Source organism: Mesoplodon bidens (genome assembly GCF_964165515.1).
Source record: "Mesoplodon bidens genome assembly, contig: HAP1_SCAFFOLD_1624, whole genome shotgun sequence".
Classification (NCBI taxonomy): domain Eukaryota; kingdom Metazoa; phylum Chordata; class Mammalia; order Artiodactyla; family Ziphiidae; genus Mesoplodon; species Mesoplodon bidens.
This window is the reverse complement of record NW_027672663.1, coordinates 4,767-24,173: the sequence shown is the minus strand read 5'-3', so window position 1 is coordinate 24,173 and position 19,407 is coordinate 4,767. Positions and strand designations below refer to the sequence as shown.

General features: G+C 47.7%; 1 protein-coding gene across 1 annotated transcript; it reads right to left on the bottom strand.

The window, feature by feature from the left end:
* Positions 1-7,538: 7,538 nt before the first annotated feature.
* On the bottom strand, positions 7,539-14,034 carry LOC308609849 (speedy protein E4A-like). Its single transcript, XM_081259137.1, has 4 exons — positions 11,731-14,034; positions 10,167-10,225; positions 9,727-9,812; positions 7,539-9,375 (listed from the first exon to the last, which is right to left on the bottom strand). The coding sequence occupies exons 1-4, from the start codon at positions 11,828-11,830 to the stop codon at positions 9,186-9,188; spliced, it is 435 nt and encodes a 144-aa protein (XP_081115263.1). The 5' UTR covers positions 11,831-14,034; the 3' UTR covers positions 7,539-9,185.
* Positions 14,035-19,407: the final 5,373 nt, after the last annotated feature.

Sequence of the window (19,407 nt, the reverse complement as noted above, 5' to 3'; positions counted from 1 at the left end):
TATAGCACAGTATCACAATAGGAAATTGGCATTGGTACAAGCCATTGACCTTATTCAGATGTCCCCAGTTTTATATGCAATCACGTATGTGTGTATTTAGTTCTATGCAATTTTAACCCATGTGTACACTCATGTACACCACCACCAAGGTATAGAACAGTTCTTTTATACGGATCCTTCATGCTACTTGTTTATAGTATCTCCATCCACAACCCCTGGCAACCACTATTCTCTTCTTCATCTGTATAATTTTATTATTTCAAAAATACATAAATGGAAATAGATAGTGTAGAATCTTCTGATCTAGCTTTTAGTTTTAATTTGCATAATTCCCTTGAGGACAGTTTAATTTGTTGCATAAATCAATAGTTTATTCCTTTTTATTGCTTAGTAGGAATCCGTGGTTCTATGGTCCAGAGCATGTTTAGTTTTGTAAGAATCTGCCATACTCTTCTAGAGTGGCCCTATCATTTTACATCCACACCAGGAATGTATCAGTGATCCACTTTCTCCACATCATTGTCAGCATTGGGGTTATCACTTTTTATTTTAACCATATCTCGTTGTGGTTTTAATTGGCACTTCCCTAATGATATTCCATAATGATATTGATTTCATGTGTTTATTTGCCATCTGTATATCTTCTTGTTCATGTTTTTTTCTAATTGAACTACTTCTTTACTGTTGAGTTTTGAGATCTTTTTATGTATATCCCAGATACAAGTCCTTTGTAAGATACGTGGTTTGCAAATATTTTCTCCCAGTCTATAGCTTATCTTTGTTTTTTTTTTTAACGTTGGGGGTAGGAGTTAATTAATTAATTAATTAATTAATTTTTGCTGTGTTGGGTCTTCGTTTCTGTGCGAGGGCTTTCTCTAGTTGTGGCAAGCGGGGGCCACTCTTCATCGCGGTGCGCGGGCCTCTCACTATCGTGGACTCTCATGTTGCGGAGCACAGGCTCCAGACGCGCAGGCTCAGTAGTTGTGGCTCACGGGCCTAGTTGCTCCGCGGCATGTGGGATCCTCCCAGACCAGGGCTCGAACCCGTGTCCCCTGCATTAGCAGGCAGATTCTCAACCACTGCGCCACCAGGGAAGCCCCTATAGCTTATCTTTTATCATCCTCTTTTTTTAAAAGCATTTTTCCTTCTGGTTTTATTGAAATGTAATTGAGGTACAACACTGTATAAGTTTAAGGTGTACAGTATAACTACTTGACATATGTATATATTGCAAAATGGTCACCACAGTAAGTTTAGTTAACATTTATTACCTCATATAGTTACCAAAAATTTTTTTCCCCGTAGTAAGAACTTTTAGGATTTACTTTCTTAGCACCTCTCAAGTACACCATACGGCAGTCTTGATTATATAGTCACCATGCTGTACATCACATCCTCAGGACTTATTCTTTTAGAATTGGAAGTTTACACCTTTTGACCACCTTCAACCATTTCACCTGCCCCCCAGTCCCTGCCTCTGGTAACCATCCATCTGTTCTTTGTTTCTATCAGTTTTTAAAAATTTTTATTGAAATATAGTTGATTTACAATGTTGTGTTAACTTCTGTACAGCAAAGTGATTCAGTTATACATATATATATATATATATATACATACATATTCTTTTTCATAGTCTTTTCCATTATGGCATATCATAGGATATTGAATAGAGTTCCCTGTGCTCTACAATAGGACCTTGTTGTTTACCCATTCTATGTAGAATAGTTTGCATCTGCTAATCTCAACCTCCCAATCCATCCGTTCCCTACCCCCCTTCCCCCTTGGCAACCACAAGTCTGTTCTCTACGTCTCTGAGTCTGTTTCTGTTTTGTAGATAAGTTCATTTGTGTCATATTTTAGATTCCACATATAAGTGATATCATATGGTATTTGTCTCTTTCTGACATACTTTGCTTAGTATGATAATCTCTCGGTCCATCCATGTTGCTGCAAATGGCATTATTTCATTCTTTTTTGTGGCTGAGTAATATTCCGTTGTATATATGTACCACATGCATTCATCTGTTGATGGACATTTAGGTTGCTTCCATGTCTTGGCTATTGTGAATAGTGCTGCTATGAACATAGGGGTGCATGTATCTTTTTGAATTACAGTTTTATTCAGATATACGCCCAGGAGTGGGATAGTGGGATTGCTGGATCATATGGTAACTCTATTTTCAGTTTTTTGAGGAAACTGCATACTGTTTTCCATAGTGGCTGCATCAGTTTACGTTCCCACCATCAGTGTAGGAGGGTTCCCTTTTCTCCACATCCTCTCCAGCATTTGTTACTTGTAGACTTTTTTTTTAGGGGGGCGGGCGCTGTGCCGCATGGCACGTGGGATCTTAGATCAAACCTGTGCCTCCTACAGTGGAAGCACTGAGTCCTAACCACTGGACCACCAGGGAATTCCTATTTGTAGACCTTTTAATGATGGCCATTCTGACTGGTGTGAGGTGGTACCTCATTGTAGTTTTGATTTGCATTTCTCTAATAATTAGCAATGTTGAACACCTTTTCATGTGCCTATTGGCCATCTGTATATCTTCTTTGGAGAAAGTTCTATTTAGGTCTTCAGCCCATTTTTTGATTGGGTTGTTTTAAACTTCTTTATTCATGTATGTTACATAATATTCACTCATTTTAAACATACAATTCAATGAATTTTAGTGTATTTACACAGAGTTCAACAATCATCAGCACAATCTAATTTTGGAACATGTCCATCCCCCCAAAAGCTCCCTCCTGCTCATTTGCAGTCACTCCCCATTCTCACCTCCAGCTGTAGGCAACCACTACTGCGTGTCTGTCTGTTTTTTTTTCTGGGGATTGGTAGAGAAATCAGTTTGAAAAAAATATTTCATTGCTAAAAGCCATTTGAAATTTACTCATTTTAAGCTCTTTATTGATAAATGAGAAAACAGTGGCCCTGAAAGCACCAGGGTGTAGCCCAAGACCATACATAAGCACTACATGGCAGAGGTCAGATCCCTTGAAAAGCATTCTTCCCACTGGGAACCTGGGTGCCAAGCTTCGGGGTGGAGTGACCACAGGTTCTGCCATGGTTCCCTCTGACTGGTGCTCGAGTGTCTTCCAAAGGAGTGAAGGCATGAACTTGTGGGAAGCTCTGAGGCATAGACGCCAGGCCTTAGCCGCAGGACTCCATTGGTGTAAGCCTCACAGAACTGCTCCTTGGTGCTGCGTCATCTGACTTGAAAAAGGCCACTTTCTCACCCTTTTTCTAGAAACCAGCTGACTTCACAGCATACGGAGAGGGGCATGTCCCAGCTTAGGGCATCTCCTGACATCCTAGAGGAGGCAGGAAGGAGGGGGCTCGCACCTCTCAGCCTGGTGGTCAGTGTGCAAACACGCTTGGTGGGAGGTCGGCGAGCCTGCTGGGCTGCAGACAGGCCCGAGCGTGGGAGCCAGCATTGGACTGGAAGCCAGAGCCTGTGGGAGCCGAGGCAGGAATTGTCAGAGGCATGGGCTTGTGATGATTCCAAGGGAAGCACATGCCAAAGCCCAGTCTGAGCGACAGGAGTAGGCCAGGCCGGGAGAGGGTGTTGGGAACTGGGGGAAACTGAAGGCCGTGGACCAATGTGAGACCAAAGCAGGAAGACTTTGTCGCCTCCTTCATACAGGGTTGGGGGCCTCTCTTCTGGGTTCCCCATCCTCATACTGACCAGATTTGGGGGAAAATGCCTCACTGTATGAAGATCTCTCCAGTTAAGCAATGGGGGAAGGGACAGGATTTGGTCACCTCTGTGCCCCTGTGTCTGCAATTTTTAACCAGCAGTGGAAGGAGACGGAAGTGAGGTCGGAAATGCATCCCCTCCACGTGGAGGCCTCTGTCAGCACCTACTGCGCCCGGCAGATACCCACGCTGGTTCCAAAGCTTCCCAGGTGACTGTGTTTTCCTGCTTCCAAGGCCAGGTTCCCCCTACTCCCAAATACCTTGGTTGCTTCTCATTACGGTCACAAGCTTCCGAAATGTCTTTTTCGATAAAAGAGCCCCTAAAACCACATCCTTGATTTTTGCCTGTGGATCAGGAAGACTTGCCTGTTCTCCATCCTCTTGCTTTGCTCCATCTTATGTTCTTGAGTGAAAGTGAGGCTGGGATGGAAAGTGGGGGCTGCTCAGAGGGCAGGACTTTCAGGCCCCAGACGAGGGGAGCCCATCGATCAGGCAGCTGCACCAGAAGCTCCCTCGGGTGGCATCTGGTCCTGCCCCTCGTTCTACAGCTGAGACCCGGAGGCTCAGGGAGGGGTGGCTGGCCCAAGTCCGCACCGCTCCCCATCGCAGCCCAGACAAGCCTGGGCACCCAGACCACGCTGTTTCTACCCGAGAACCTGGTCCTTTACTGCCTGTCTTCCTGGTCCAGTAGACCCTCAGGAAGAGGCCGATTAAATGTAAGTTACAGGGACGTTGCCGATGAAATGTAAGTTACAAGGACGTTGCACCAGGCAGAGTTTATGAACACCTTTAAAAAGCAGACACACTGACTCTTCCTTTCTCTGTGCATCTTTGGAAAAACAAAGGCCTTTGTGTAATTTCTTGGAATTACATTAATTGAATTAGCCTGTGTGTTGCTTTCTTGGTCATTACAACATCTTAATTAAAAAGTTTCTCTTTTAGCTGAAAAGATTTCTTCCATGGTCTATTAAGACATGAAGTAGGAAATTTAGGAAAAGAAGTAATTTTATAGTAAGCTCAATAAAAGCAATGAAAATCTGTAAGTAAGCACATGCTCTTAATTTCCACTGCTTTTACTCCAGTACTAAGGTGTGAAGTGTCTCGCCTTGCCTGTGTAGTCAGTGGCGCCATCCTGAGTCTTATGGGCAGGTGCAGAGCCTTGGGACACTGTGGACCGTGTGCTTTCAGAACCCAGACATGCCAGATCCTGATCTGTGGAGTCACGTTACTGGGGGACTCATCACAGGGAGAGTGGTTGGAAGCTAGTTGGTGCCCCTTGTTTTTCTTTCATTTGTGTTTCTTTGTGTGCATATCTCTCACTTATCAAGAATGTTTTAATTCTGCTTACTGTACCATTTCAGAGATTAAGAAGATATTTTGGGTAAACGTGTATAACTGTGGAGTGGAAGGAAGAATCCTTAGCAAATCCACTGTAATTAGCATCCCTGGCTGCAGTCTCCTGCCTGGTAAGATCTAGATGAGAGGCGCTCCAGCCCTCAGGCGATGAAGTCTCTGTAGGTCCCCAGAGGAGGGCGCAGGTGCTGTCTGGTCACCTCCCTCCACACCCCCTCTGTTGCACTGGTTCACCTGTAGGTCATCCCCTGTGCCCTGTGAGGGGCCTGGATGTCAACTCGGCGTCTTCACCACCTCCTCCTCTCTCCTTAGCCTCCACCTGTGTTTCCCGTATGGGACCAGGTAAGAGTGTGCCATTGGGAGGTGCCAGCGAGAGATGCCCAAGCAAGGCCGGGAGGTGGGAGAGGAGGCGAAGCCGTTATAGGCGGACACGAGGGCAGAGGGTGCACACCTGGCAGCAGGGCGTTAATACCAGCTCTGCCCGGGGGCCCCGCCCTGGAGTTTCTGGAGCTTTGTTGGGGCTTCTTCATCATCTGCTCCAAAGACCCCTCCATCTGCTTCCCTTTATCAACACCCTTTCTGCTTGGGTTCCGGAGCAGACCCTGTGATGCTGTGTGGGATGTAATGACCCAGATGTGAACACAACCCCTACCGAGTCCCCACCACTTGTTCTCCCCTGGGCTTTGCTTATGGAGTTTCCAGCCCCTTGGTTATCTCCCCTGAGCTCCCAGTGCTGTTCACTTGCCTTTTCCATTATCAGACACTCGGCTGTTCTCTGAAAGCCCCAAGTGTCTCTGCAGTCCTGTAATCCTTGCACCAGCTCCCCCGAATGGCACCAGCCTCAGTGCTGCAGCAGCAGTGAACCCCCCCCCCCCCCGAGTGGCCTTGGGTTTCCCCTAACATGCTGAGGGGACTCTCTGACTAAAGGAAGAATGGGCGACCTTTTAGCTGAGGAACTGCAAGGCATTGGGGTTGGCCCCATTTGTGTCAGGCTTCCTGGGACAGAGTCCCAGGTGTGTGGATGGAGGCATAGTGTGGCCCATTGCCCAGTCCTGTTGGTTCTGGGTTTGCCCCTCAGCGGCCACCCTGAGGAGAGAACCAACCCTTAGCCCAGCTGCTTCCACCTTGGCCTTCTGGGGCAGCACAGACTGGGTGTCACAGACTGAAAAGTACTGTGGTCGTTTGCTGCTGGCAGTTTCGAGGACTCGAAGCAAATGCTAAGCCTTCATGGGATAGAGAGCATTGAACAACTGTATTGCTTCCTGAAAGGAGTCGGCTTTTTAGAAGACTTGACTGTGAGGTTCCTGGGAACCTTACCAGAAATTTCTTGGCACAATTAGACATTTCCAGGGGCAAAAAGAGAGACAAAGAGCTAGATAGTTTCTGTCTGGCAATTGCAGTGATTACCTAGTAATACTGTATAGCAGCTGGCCAGTAATAAGATTTCCTACCTAAAGGGGCTATACGTGTAGAGAGCTGTAAACCTGAACATCACTGAGCAAATCAAGCTGCAGTGGACCAGCCCAGGCCCTGGGATGGCCTTTAATGCTGGACAGGTGCCCCCAGGGTCCCCCACCCCGACCCCAAATGACCTTCTTGGTCTCTCTGAAGGGTTCTGAGCCTTAATTTTCCTTCCCCTGGTGTAAAAATCACAATTCCTACTCTCAGTCGAGCATGTCTGTTGGTGTAGCCCTCGCACCTCTGATCATTTAAGGATAAGGTCTTACAAACCACACAGCTGGGTTTTGCTTTGTGATTCAATCTGAAGATATTTTTCTTTTAGTAGTGAGTTCAGATTTATTAATAATATGCTCTAAGGTGTGTCTAGTTTTTATATTTCTATATTTATACCGCACTTCTTATATTTACTGTGTATCTTTATTTGGTCTGTTTTCTCTGCTCTCAAAATTTGTTGTATTCATGACTTTGGCATTTAGGATGGCTCATGTTTTTGTGACTGCATTTCACACTAATACCTTCATAGGATTCCTTGAATCCCTCTTTTCCTTACCTCGGCTTCCACTGTCCTGTTTCCAGCTTTGATGGCACCCTGGCACCTCCCCACCTCTCCCCCAGGAAGCATTCATGAGCCCCTCCCCTGCTCTCTCCCTTCTCTGAGCCTGCAGGTTGGGTTATTTCTGGAATGTCAGAGTGAAGGATAGCATAGGACTCCCCGCCTCTGTTTCCACCTGTGTCAGCCTCAGACCGGCCCACTGATGCTCTCCATGCCTTCCCGCGCTCCTGCGGCTGACATTTCCCATCTCCTCCCTGGATAAGGCTGCTCTCCAGCAGGTGAGATGCTGATTGTCCTCCTCTCTCCTCATGTGTTTCCCTCCTTCCTGTCTCTGCCTCTTTCCCTCACTACCTTCTAGTCTAGGTTCTTTGGGCTCTTCTCAGGTCCCTCCTCCTCGGGGGTCCAGGCCTCTTCCTGACTTTCTGTCTCTTCTCCCTCTGCCCATCCTCAGTCTCTGTGGAGGCTCCAGCTCTGGTCTCTTGTCTCCCTTGGGTGCCCCCCTCCATGTTACTGCTAGACCCTTTCAGAGTACTCAGGGGTCAGGCCCTTTGTCAGCTGACACCCACTGGAAGGCTGGGGGGCCCTCGTGCCACTGGCTGGTTTCGACACCCAGGTTCAGGCTGCCACGGTCGGCGGGCCTGAGGAGAGCTGGAGGCCCAGTGCTGTCCCTCTACAGCTGCCTGGAGGCCCCGTGGTGGGGGAGGGAGAGGGGGGTGGGAGCTACAAGAAAAGAGGGAAAGTGAGATCAGAGTGGAAGGCAGGCCCCCCAGCGAGGAAGGAAGCTGTCAGCGCCACAGCACAAGGTGCGTGTAGGACAGAGGGTCTGGGAAAATCAGCTGTCACCCTCATTGCTCTTATGAGTGAAGATCCGAGAGGGGCCCCGGATGTTTGCCTTTCTTTTGTTTTTTTTCTTATTGTAGTAAAAACACTCTTTTCTTTCGAATTTTGAGACTCCTGATATATACAGTAGGAATATGTAGTCGTGGCATATTCTTGGTCCTCAACTAAAAACCTGAGGGATGAATGAAACTTCACACCAAATTCGGTTTATCTCAGAACACACTTGCCCTGCATTTCTCTCTCCTTTTCTTTCTCCTGGGGTCAGAATGGGCCCCTGCAATGAGGCAAAGGGTGGGGGGCTCAGCTCACAGGACTGTCCTAGTACAGCCGTCTGCCCAAGCAGGGGGTTCCTTATGCATTTCACAGAAGGTCTCCCTCCACTTCAAGTAAATCCACACATAAAAACGAAATTTAAGCCAAGGAAAACAAATGCTAAAGCATGTGATGCTAGTCAGGTGATTGGCCTGTGCATGTGTCGTTTGTCACGGGCTTCCTCACAGCTCTGCATGTGTACTTGTTTCCTTTATCTTCCAGCAAGCTTATTTGTTCAGACTAGAGAGCCCTAGGAGCTCCTTCCGTCCACGTGAGGCTAGACCCTGACACATACTACAAGGACCCAGCTCAGGGTAGCTTGCATCAAGTGGGAGCAAAGCACAGAAAACCTTTGATGACACGTTGGAGTTAATTGTTCTCTTTTCCCAAGAGCCACCATGGTAATGGATCCCTTTCCAGAAAGGATGACCTCAGTGTTTTTCATGTATTTATATTTAAAAATCAACTCAGATCAAAACCCTGCAGAGGTTTTCATTCATTACTTAGATCAGCAATTCCAAGAGTTTTCCTAAAAAAAAAAAAGGAAAAGAAAAAAAATTGATATGCTAATTGGGACCTTGTATAGCGTGGTAAATAATTCCATAATTGAATCCATTTGGAGAGTTTCTGTATAAACACAGTAATTACTTTCTGTACCATGGGAGTTCGCAGAGCCCTTACTAGGCTAACAGTGCATTAAGGGATGCAGTGGCACTTCCTCGTGACCACCAGCCCTGGAGGTGACTGCAGGGCACGGGGTGGGGTTGTCCCCACCAGGAGGCCCAGTACTCACTTGGAGCACCTGCAGCCGCTGCTCCATTTCTTGGGAACCTAGGGGGCGCCCGGGCGCACCCGACTCCAGACCCAGTGATGTGGGTTCTGGGCCTGGATCTGAAAGGGTAGCACAGCAGGGTGAGCGCCTGGAGGAGGGGCCCAGCCCCTCCACCTCTGGGGTGCGCTCCCCGGCCCTCATCCCCGACAGACCTCCTCACACAATTCCCGGGTGACCCAGGCTCGGTACTCCATGGCATGGAAGAATTCCACCTTCAGCTGGAGGAACTTCTTGTAGAGGTGTTGCCAGTGCTCTCTGTCCAGCAGGAACGGGAAGATGCTCTGCTTGGCCGTGGGGTTGTCCTCCTCCATGTCGGAGGCGATGTAGCTGCCATCAGAAAAGAGGGCTAGCTGGTCCCGGCCCCCACAAGGACTCAGGCGAGACAGTGGAGAGAGGCTGCTGAGGTCACCCTGGAGGAGCACCCGGGTCCACAGAGGGCAGGACCGTCCTCAGCACCAAGGCTGCTGGGCCCATGCTGTGCCCGGCCCAGGTCAAGGTTCTGGCTGTCGCCATTTCCCTGGGACTTTCTACCTCGGGTCCCTCAGTCTCTGGGCAGCAAATGGTGTTTCCTGGCTACGTTCATTATCCCAGGACCTTGCTCCTTGCCTTCCCTTGCTCTGACCATGTGACCCCTTGAGGGCCTTGAACCACCACTGGGTGCCCTCAGGCATTGCTCACAGGGCCAGGAAGAAGTGGATCCTGTTGTAGAGGTGACCAGGCAGCCCGACACGGCCGAAGTACTCCACCACCATGGAGAGCAGGTACTGCGGGAAGACACAGGGCGGGGGAGGGGCGGCCAGGGGTCGATGGCAGGACCAGTGGCCTGAGTGGGCCCTGCGCCCCGCCCCATCCACAGGCCAGGTGGGAAAACCACCCAGGGTGGGCCTTGCTGAGGGTGTGATGGCCCTTTGACATGCGGAGATGAGCTGACGGGAGGCCAGGGAGGAGATGCCCAAGGGCCGGGGCACCCGTAGTGTGTCCTTTCTTCCTTTCTGGCCCCAAGGGCGGGTCTCTCCAGGGCCTCTGCTCAGTCAGACACCTTGTCCTCCGTCCCCACCCCCAGGGGGTGGGGACACTGCAGACCCCTTGGTCCCTCATAATTTTAGTGCTGTGAGTACCTTGTCAGACACTTGCAGGAAAATATCAGCTTTCAAGAAGCTCTGGATAACAGGGTCCTCTGTAAAGGAAGGGAGACGTGATGAGGGCCTCGGAGCAGCCCTTCTGGGAGCAGTGAGGCTGGGGCTGTGGGACATTTCACAGGGAGGAGGAGAACTGGAAACTTCTCCCAGTTCCTCTGTTTCAGGAAGTCGAGGCAGCTCTCTTCCCCCAGGAAGGCTCAGAGCCTTAACAGTGACAAAGCTGTTCCTTCCATTGACCCAGGGAGAGAGTCTCAACTGTGGGGCAGGGATTTTGCTATTGTTATTTCATCTTCAGCACATGGCTGGGTATGTGTGTCTCATAAAGAGATATGACCTGGTTCTCAAAGTTTAACATAACGTTCCTCGAGCCAAAGGTTGGATGTGGCCTTTGGCCTCTGGGCACTACATCCCTGTCACTTCATCACACTGCGACTGTGCAATGCTTTCCTGCCCCACCTGATAACGGAGCATCCTATGTGGGCAGTGGAGAGTTCATACCCCCCTGGGTGGGGGTGGGGGGGCACTGGGCATTCTACCCTCCTTCTCCTGGACCCCCTTCACTTCCTGCTGATAATGACCTGGCCTCCCCTGGCCCCAGCAGGCTCATCTGGGATTAGAGTTGTCCCTGGAGGTGCCATTTTCCAGTGGTGGCCTGAGAATGCCAGGTCCTCCTTGTCTTTCACACCTTGCCCCGGACAATGACATTTACCGAGACGGGAAGATGGAGGGGTCATGGATCATTTCGCCCTCCCTGACCCTTGTCCAGGAGGCCTGGCTCCCGGAAGGGCATTGCTTTCTGTGATGATGAAAATATTCTGTAGCTTGCTGTCCAGTACAGTAGCCATTAGCCATGTGTGGCTACTGAGCTTATGAAATGTGCCTGGTGAGAACCAGGAACTGAATTTTATTTTAACTGAAGTTTATTTTAACTCACGTAGAATTAAATTTGAAGAACTGCATGTGGCTAGTGCGTGCTACACTGGACAGTGTCAGCTCCGTGACATCCCGCAACATGTCACACTCGGTCCTGCCTCTGGTCCTGACATCACCTTCTCTGCAGACCTTCCCTGAGTATCTGTCACAAAGCTCTCCTGCTCACAGCCCATCTCTCGGTGTCATTGCCTTTTCCTTGTCTGCATTTGTCACTGGCTGAGAGCAACTTATTTCTGTAATTTTTGGGGTCTCCTCCCACTTTGAGCATAAAGGCAGCGAGATCTAGTTTGTCCTTTCATCACTCATCTCTAAAATCCTAACTGGAGGCACTCAATGTGGGCAGGGGATTCCTCCCTTGATGTGTCCTAAAATGTCTTGATAATTGAACCCTCAACCGTGAGTCCTTCTTTCCCTTCTCCCTCCAAGAACTCATCTCAGATGAAAACCCATGAGCACCGCAGTAGAACTGTGGAAACAGAGCGATCTGCTTCTGTGCCACCTGGACACCTCACAGCTCTGAGCCCCAGGGGGAGATTTGGCCATGATCCCAGAGCCTGTGGGATCCTCGGTGTAGAAGGGACCTGACCCTCCACTAGCTCAGAGCACAGACCCAGAAGCCGGTAGAAGGCCTCTTGGTCTTCTGGACGATAACTGGATCTTCTCTTGCTGAACCTGAGTTTCGTTCCCTCAACATGAGTGACGGTCCACATGTTCCTCCTCTGACTGCGCTTCTTCCAGGACTTCAGCTTGGAGACGACTTCCGAGGAGGTGGGATTGGAGGCCAGGGGCCTGCTGTCCTGGGCGGCTGCGGGAACGAGACTCTGTGTGAGCACAGACCTGACCCACCTGGGAGGCCCCGAGTCTGCCCTTGCAGCTCACCCTGAAGATTGAACCCTGCCTCCTGAGGGCAAGACAACAAGTGGTTACTCAGCAGTACCTGATGTTCTCTTCAGGGCCAAGGGAGCTGAGGACACCACACCTCCCTTGACATCCATCAGTCTCTTCCTCTTCTGGCCTCTCATCCTCCTGGTTCTCTGCTCAGAGACAGCCTCTGGAGGGGCAGAACTGGAGGCCAGAGGGCTCCCATCCTGAGCAGCTGCAAGGAGAGAGGAAGGACCCTGTGTGATCAGGGGAGGGACCCACCTGGGAAACACTGTGCTCTTCCCTTCTCACTCACCTTGAGTATGTTGCTCGTGACATCTGAAGGGATAAGAATGACCATCACCCCCTTTGCACTCTGTCTATAAAGGAGGGTAGGAACTGCAGTAATATTTACCTTTCTTGGCCAGGGAAAAACTGCTCTCCTGTGCCTCCTTCCCTGGATCTTTCTGCCTGGGGAGCACCTCTGTGGAGACAAATGTGAAACTCTCTGGTCATCGATGTCTTTAATAACTACAAAGGTGAGCAAGATAGTGACCTCCTGTCTCACCCTGGACACCTTTCCCCTGCCCTGCAGACCCACACCCATGAAGAGTCCAGGGAAGAAGAAGTGATGCTGGAGCCATGATGATCTATCACCTTCATTCATTCAGCGAGCAGGGAGAAGTGTGAATGACCACACACACCTGGCTTCCCTGCCACGAGCAGCCTTTTCATCCGACTTTTTTGCCGGGTCCTGTGGACTTGCATCACTCTCCGAGGCATCCGATGTGGAGCTCAGAGGGATAGCCTGTCTTTTCTGGGTACCAAAAACTGGAAAGAAACCAACTTGATTCTGACCAGGCCACTTCCTTCCGCTTAACCGGCTTCTTGTGAGACCTAATAATAATTAAAATGGCAATAGCATTAGCTACCAGTAATTGCTTAGTAAACTTGAGATATTGATTAGTGCGTTGGGATGCCCTCATTCAGTCCTTACAAGGAGGTGTGAGGTAAGGTGTGTCACTTGCCTGTTTACAGACGAGGAAATGCTGACCTAATTTGTCTAGGATTTGTTCCTTGACCGTGGCTAGAGCTCTTTGGACTTGGGATTAGAACTCGCGTCTGAGCGGTGCTCGGGGGAAGAAGGCTGGTGGCAGCCCCAGTTGAGCCTCAGTCACATTTCCATGAGGGTTGAGCTGGGCCACCTTACACGCTTATGTCATCGGCTCTGCCTAAATATCCCCGTGAACCACTATAAAGTTACAGCAATCCAACCTGGCAAAAGTCTGACCAGAGTAGCCCAGGCCTGTCTGAAATGGCCCTGGAAGCTGATTGAGGCAGTTCCCCCTCCAGAAGGCCAGGGCCGCCTGCCGCCTCTGAGGGCAGTGCTCCTCCTGGGTGACAAACTGCCCACATGCTCCCGGGGCTCTCAAGGTCGAGTTCTCTGTAGAGTCGCTTTACTGTCTCTCCTCCTTCCCCCATATTCAGTTTGTTCTCCTTTTGCCCACATCCCCTCCTGTTCTCTGTTCTCCCCAAACTCGAGACCTCTTTGTATTCCTACTGCATCCCAGTCACTCCTCTGGAGGTTCACAGGTGATCCCTTCCACATCCCCTGCGACAGCTTGGAGGAACCTAGTTCAGGATCCAAGACTCACCTTAGTACAGAAAAGAGTGACGCCCACCCCAAGTAAGCACCCGGAGGCTCCCTCGAGATCTAGGCCCTCACCCTAGCCCAGAGTGCAGCCTCACACCAACGTGAGAAGAACCCTGACTGTTGACAAGTGTTGCCAAGCGATCCAGTGGGGCCCTTGCTCTGACTCACTGATGACATCACACCATTCCACCAGTAACTGCTCTTTGGTTTATAAAATGCTCTCAGGGAAAAGACGGTGGGCCTCAAGGAGGAAGGAGTTAGTGTCCCAGCCTGAACACTGGGATCACTTCCTCTTACCCCAGTATTACCTCGGAACCTCATCTTGTGTTTCATCTGACCAATTAATGATTCCAAATGAAAGTGATTCATCCACATATCAAAAAATTGAGAAAATACAAAATTAAAAGTTGATTAATATTCATAGTAAAGTTAGTTTATTTATTTGATATTTAATTAATTAATTTATTTATTAAACATCTTTATTGGAGTATAATTGCTTTACAATGGTGTGTTAGTTTCTGCTTTATAACAAAGTGAATCAGCTACACATATACATATATCCCCATATCTCCTCCCTCTTGCGTCTCCTTCCCAATGTAGTTTATTATTACTCCTTTCTGGTTTGTGTTTAACTATGATTATATTGAGATTTAAAAAATTAACTTTTTCATTTTGAGATAATTATAGATTCATAAATGCAGTTGTAAGTAATGACACATCCTATATACCTTTCCCCAAATTTCCTTCAGTGGTACAAAGTTGAATATCTATAGCACAGTATCACAATAGGAAATTGGCATTGGTACAAGCCATTGACCTTATTCAGATGTCCCCAGTTTTATATGCAATCACGTATGTGTGTATTTAGTTCTATGCAATTTTAACCCATGTGTACACTCATGTACACCACCACCAAGGTATAGAACAGTTCTTTTATACGGATCCTTCATGCTACTTGTTTATAGTATCTCCATCCACAACCCCTGGCAACCACTATTCTCTTCTTCATCTGTATAATTTTATTATTTCAAAAATACATAAATGGAAATAGATAGTGTAGAATCTTCTGATCTAGCTTTTAGTTTTAATTTGCATAATTCCCTTGAGGACAGTTTAATTTGTTGCATAAATCAATAGTTTATTCCTTTTTATTGCTTAGTAGGAATCCGTGGTTCTATGGTCCAGAGCATGTTTAGTTTTGTAAGAATCTGCCATACTCTTCTAGAGTGGCCCTATCATTTTACATCCACACCAGGAATGTATCAGTGATCCACTTTCTCCACATCATTGTCAGCATTGGGGTTATCACTTTTTATTTTAACCATATCTCGTTGTGGTTTTAATTGGCACTTCCCTAATGATATTCCATAATGATATTGATTTCATGTGTTTATTTGCCATCTGTATATCTTCTTGTTCATGTTTTTTTCTAATTGAACTACTTCTTTACTGTTGAGTTTTGAGATCTTTTTATGTATATCCCAGATACAAGTCCTTTGTAAGATACGTGGTTTGCAAATATTTTCTCCCAGTCTATAGCTTATCTTTGTTTTTTTTTTTAACGTTGGGGGTAGGAGTTAATTAATTAATTAATTAATTAATTTTTGCTGTGTTGGGTCTTCGTTTCTGTGCGAGGGCTTTCTCTAGTTGTGGCAAGCGGGGGCCACTCTTCATCGCGGTGCGCGGGCCTCTCACTATCGTGGACTCTCATGTTGCGGAGCACAGGCTCCAGACGCGCAGGCTCAGTAGTTGTGGCTCACGGGCCTAGTTGCTCCGCGGCATGTGGGATCCTCCCAGACCAGGGCTCGAACCCGTGTCCCCTGCATTAGCAGGCAGATTCTCAACCACTGCGCCACCAGGGAAGCCCCTATAGCTTATCTTTTATCATCCTCTTTTTTTAAAAGCATTTTTCCTTCTGGTTTTATTGAAATGTAATTGAGGTACAACACTGTATAAGTTTAAGGTGTACAGTATAACTACTTGACATATGTATATATTGCAAAATGGTCACCACAGTAAGTTTAGTTAACATTTATTACCTCATATAGTTACCAAAAATTTTTTTCCCCGTAGTAAGAACTTTTAGGATTTACTTTCTTAGCACCTCTCAAGTACACCATACGGCAGTCTTGATTATATAGTCACCATGCTGTACATCACATCCTCAGGACTTATTCTTTTAGAATTGGAAGTTTACACCTTTTGACCACCTTCAACCATTTCACCTGCCCCCCAGTCCCTGCCTCTGGTAACCATCCATCTGTTCTTTGTTTCTATCAGTTTTTAAAAATTTTTATTGAAATATAGTTGATTTACAATGTTGTGTTAACTTCTGTACAGCAAAGTGATTCAGTTATACATATATATATATATATATATACATACATATTCTTTTTCATAGTCTTTTCCATTATGGCATATCATAGGATATTGAATAGAGTTCCCTGTGCTCTACAATAGGACCTTGTTGTTTACCCATTCTATGTAGAATAGTTTGCATCTGCTAATCTCAACCTCCCAATCCATCCGTTCCCTACCCCCCTTCCCCCTTGGCAACCACAAGTCTGTTCTCTACGTCTCTGAGTCTGTTTCTGTTTTGTAGATAAGTTCATTTGTGTCATATTTTAGATTCCACATATAAGTGATATCATATGGTATTTGTCTCTTTCTGACATACTTTGCTTAGTATGATAATCTCTCGGTCCATCCATGTTGCTGCAAATGGCATTATTTCATTCTTTTTTGTGGCTGAGTAATATTCCGTTGTATATATGTACCACATGCATTCACCTGTTGATGGACATTTAGGTTGCTTCCATGTCTTGGCTATTGTGAATAGCGCTGCTATGAACATAGGGGTGCATGTATCTTTTTGAATTACAGTTTTATTCAGATATACGCCCAGGAGTGGGATAGTGGGATTGCTGGATCATATGGTAACTCTATTTTCAGTTTTTTGAGGAAACTGCATACTGTTTTCCATAGTGGCTGCATCAGTTTACGTTCCCACCATCAGTGTAGGAGGGTTCCCTTTTCTCCACATCCTCTCCAGCATTTGTTACTTGTAGACTTTTTTTTTAGGGGGGCGGGCGCTGTGCCGCATGGCACGTGGGATCTTAGATCAAACCTGTGCCTCCTACAGTGGAAGCACTGAGTCCTAACCACTGGACCACCAGGGAATTCCTATTTGTAGACCTTTTAATGATGGCCATTCTGACTGGTGTGAGGTGGTACCTCATTGTAGTTTTGATTTGCATTTCTCTAATAATTAGCAATGTTGAACACCTTTTCATGTGCCTATTGGCCATCTGTATATCTTCTTTGGAGAAAGTTCTATTTAGGTCTTCAGCCCATTTTTTGATTGGGTTGTTTTAAACTTCTTTATTCATGTATGTTACATAATATTCACTCACTTTAAACATACAATTCAATGAATTTTAGTGTATTTACACAGAGTTCAACAATCATCAGCACAATCTAATTTTGGAACATGTCCATCCCCCCAAAAGCTCCCTCCTGCTCATTTGCAGTCACTCCCCATTCTCACCTCCAGCTGTAGGCAACCACTATTGCGTGTCTGTCTTTTTTTTTTTTTTTTTTTTCTGGGGATTGGTAGAGAAATCAGTTTGAAAAAAATATTTCATTGCTAAAAGCCATTTGAAATTTACTCATTTTAAGCTCTTTATTGATAAATGAGTAAACAGTGGCCCTGAAAGCACCAGGGTGTAGCCCAAGACCATACATAAGCACTACATGGCAGAGGCCAGATCCCTTGAAAAGCATTCTTCTCACTGGGAACCTGGGTGCCAAGCTTCGGGGTGGAGTGACCACAGGTTCTGCCATGTTTCCCTCTGATTGGTGCCCCATGAGATGTGCCCTGTGGGGTCCGGAGCTGAGGGAGACGGGGGCGGCATCTTCTCCCTCCGAGACACTATTCCTGACTCTGGTTGGATCTGTGGTCTCCACCCCTAATTTCAGACCATTGAGGGGTTATCCTTGAAGCCAGGGTTGCCCTTCAGCTTGGTGGCTAGATTCCTGCTTTCTCCATTCTTCAGATTTCACACCAGATAAGTTTTCTCCTAGTGAGATGTGACTCTTGGAGGGCATTTTTTTTTCTTTTTTTTTTTGCTGGGAGCGGGGAGTGTGGTGAAGGGAAAGGGAGCAGGAGCTTCTTTATGGAGTCTCTGTATTCTGGAAATTTTTATGTCCTAGAAATCTCCAGCATACATGGTGTTGGGGGAGGCAAGTTTGGCATTGTCACTAGCGTGGACTCCACCACAGATGTCTTCTGGGACCAGTCAGCAGCACCAAGGTGAAGCCAGCACAGAGCTGGAGGCCTAGAGGGTTCCAGAGGGCATCAGTCATGGGGAGTGGCTGTCACCCACCCCAGTTCCACATGTTGGCTTAGGCAGGGGATTCTTAACTCGCGGGAGTCTGGTTCTTATGATGTTTCAAAAGAAGCCAGAAATTAGATTTTTTTTTAATGTGAAATCTTCCAAATTTTAAACAATGGCAACAAATAAAAAAATTTTGAATGCCATGTGGAGGGCACACAAGGACGCATCAGCTTCTGAGCCTGGCCAGGAGCTCTGCTCTTCAGGATTTAGCTCTGAGAACCACTAGCAGGGGATTCCAGGGTGGGTGGGGGGGATGGGGGGCTTGACAGAGAGTATTCTCTCTCTTTTTTCGCTTCCTCAGGCCATGTCTGTGCAGGACTAAATCGGAGGGGTCACGCTTTTTGTTTATTATTTATTTATTTATTTATGGCTGCGCTGGGTCTTCGTTGCTGCGCGCAGGCTTTTCTCTAGTTGCGGCGAGCGGGGGCTACTCTTCGTTGCGGTGCGCGGACTTCTCATTGTGGTGGCTTCTCTTGTTGCGGAGCACGGGCTTTAGGCACGCAGGCTTCAGTAGTTGCGGCTCGCGGGCTCCAGAGCGCAGCACAGTAGTTGTGGCGCATGGGCTCAGTTGCTCCATAGCATGTGGGATCTTCCTGGACCAGGGCTCGAACCTGTGTCCCCTGCACTGGCAGGCGGACTCTTAACCACTGCACCACCAGGGAAGTCCCTATGCTTTTCCTTTAAAACAATCCCTCTCTCAACTTGCCTATGACTTGGGTGTTAAGTAGGGTGCTGGTGGCCGTGGAGCTTCCTGGGATCATTCTGGAGGCAAAGGGGAGGAGAGGTGTGTCCTCCCAGCCTCCCTTCCTGGTGGTGTCAGCTCTCCGAACTTGAAGGGGGAGGGGGAGGAGGCTATCTTGGTCTTTCACTTAAGTGTTCACCTCTGTTTCCACCCTTCCTGTGATGAGAAGCTCTGCAAAGCTCGTTTCTTTTCCCGTGTGGTGGTAATGGTGGTGATGCTTGTGGTACCAGCCTCTGTATTCCCGTCTTTATGAGACTGCTGGCAGCAAAGTGCAGCTGGGCTCTGTCTCTGGCTGCTGATGCTGGGAAGATGTCTGTGGGTTTCCTCCACTCCCTCTTCCTTGATAGGGTGTGAGCTGTGAACCCACCTGGCTTTCTCTGTGGGTGTTGGTGTTGGTGGTAGGATGTTGGCTATTCTTCCCACTGCGGGTTTGCCGCTGTGAGTCCAGGAGGGGGTCAGGAGGATGATTCTTGCATGGCCTTTTGAAGAACACAGTAGAGACTTTACAGTTTTTTCGTGGAATGGACGCCAACATTCACATTCGATAGAGGTCGCTGCTGTAGCTGCACGTTGAGAAGGCAACCAACTTTCCTGAGACACACTATCAGGGATTATGAGGGCATCCTCCCATGC

Excerpts from the sequence above, each read along its gene's own strand:
- LOC308609849 (XM_081259137.1), bottom strand. The coding sequence starts at position 11,830 with ATGTGGACCGTCACTCATGTTGAGGGAACGAAACTCAGGTTCAGCAAG. Across the intron at positions 9,813-10,166 it reads TCCTGCAAGTGTCTGACAAG|TACCTGCTCTCCATGGTGGT; the intron begins GTACTCACAGCA and ends GTCTTCCCGCAG. Across the intron at positions 9,376-9,726 it reads ATCCACTTCTTCCTGGCCCT|CTACATCGCCTCCGACATGG; the intron begins GTGAGCAATGCC and ends TTCTGATGGCAG.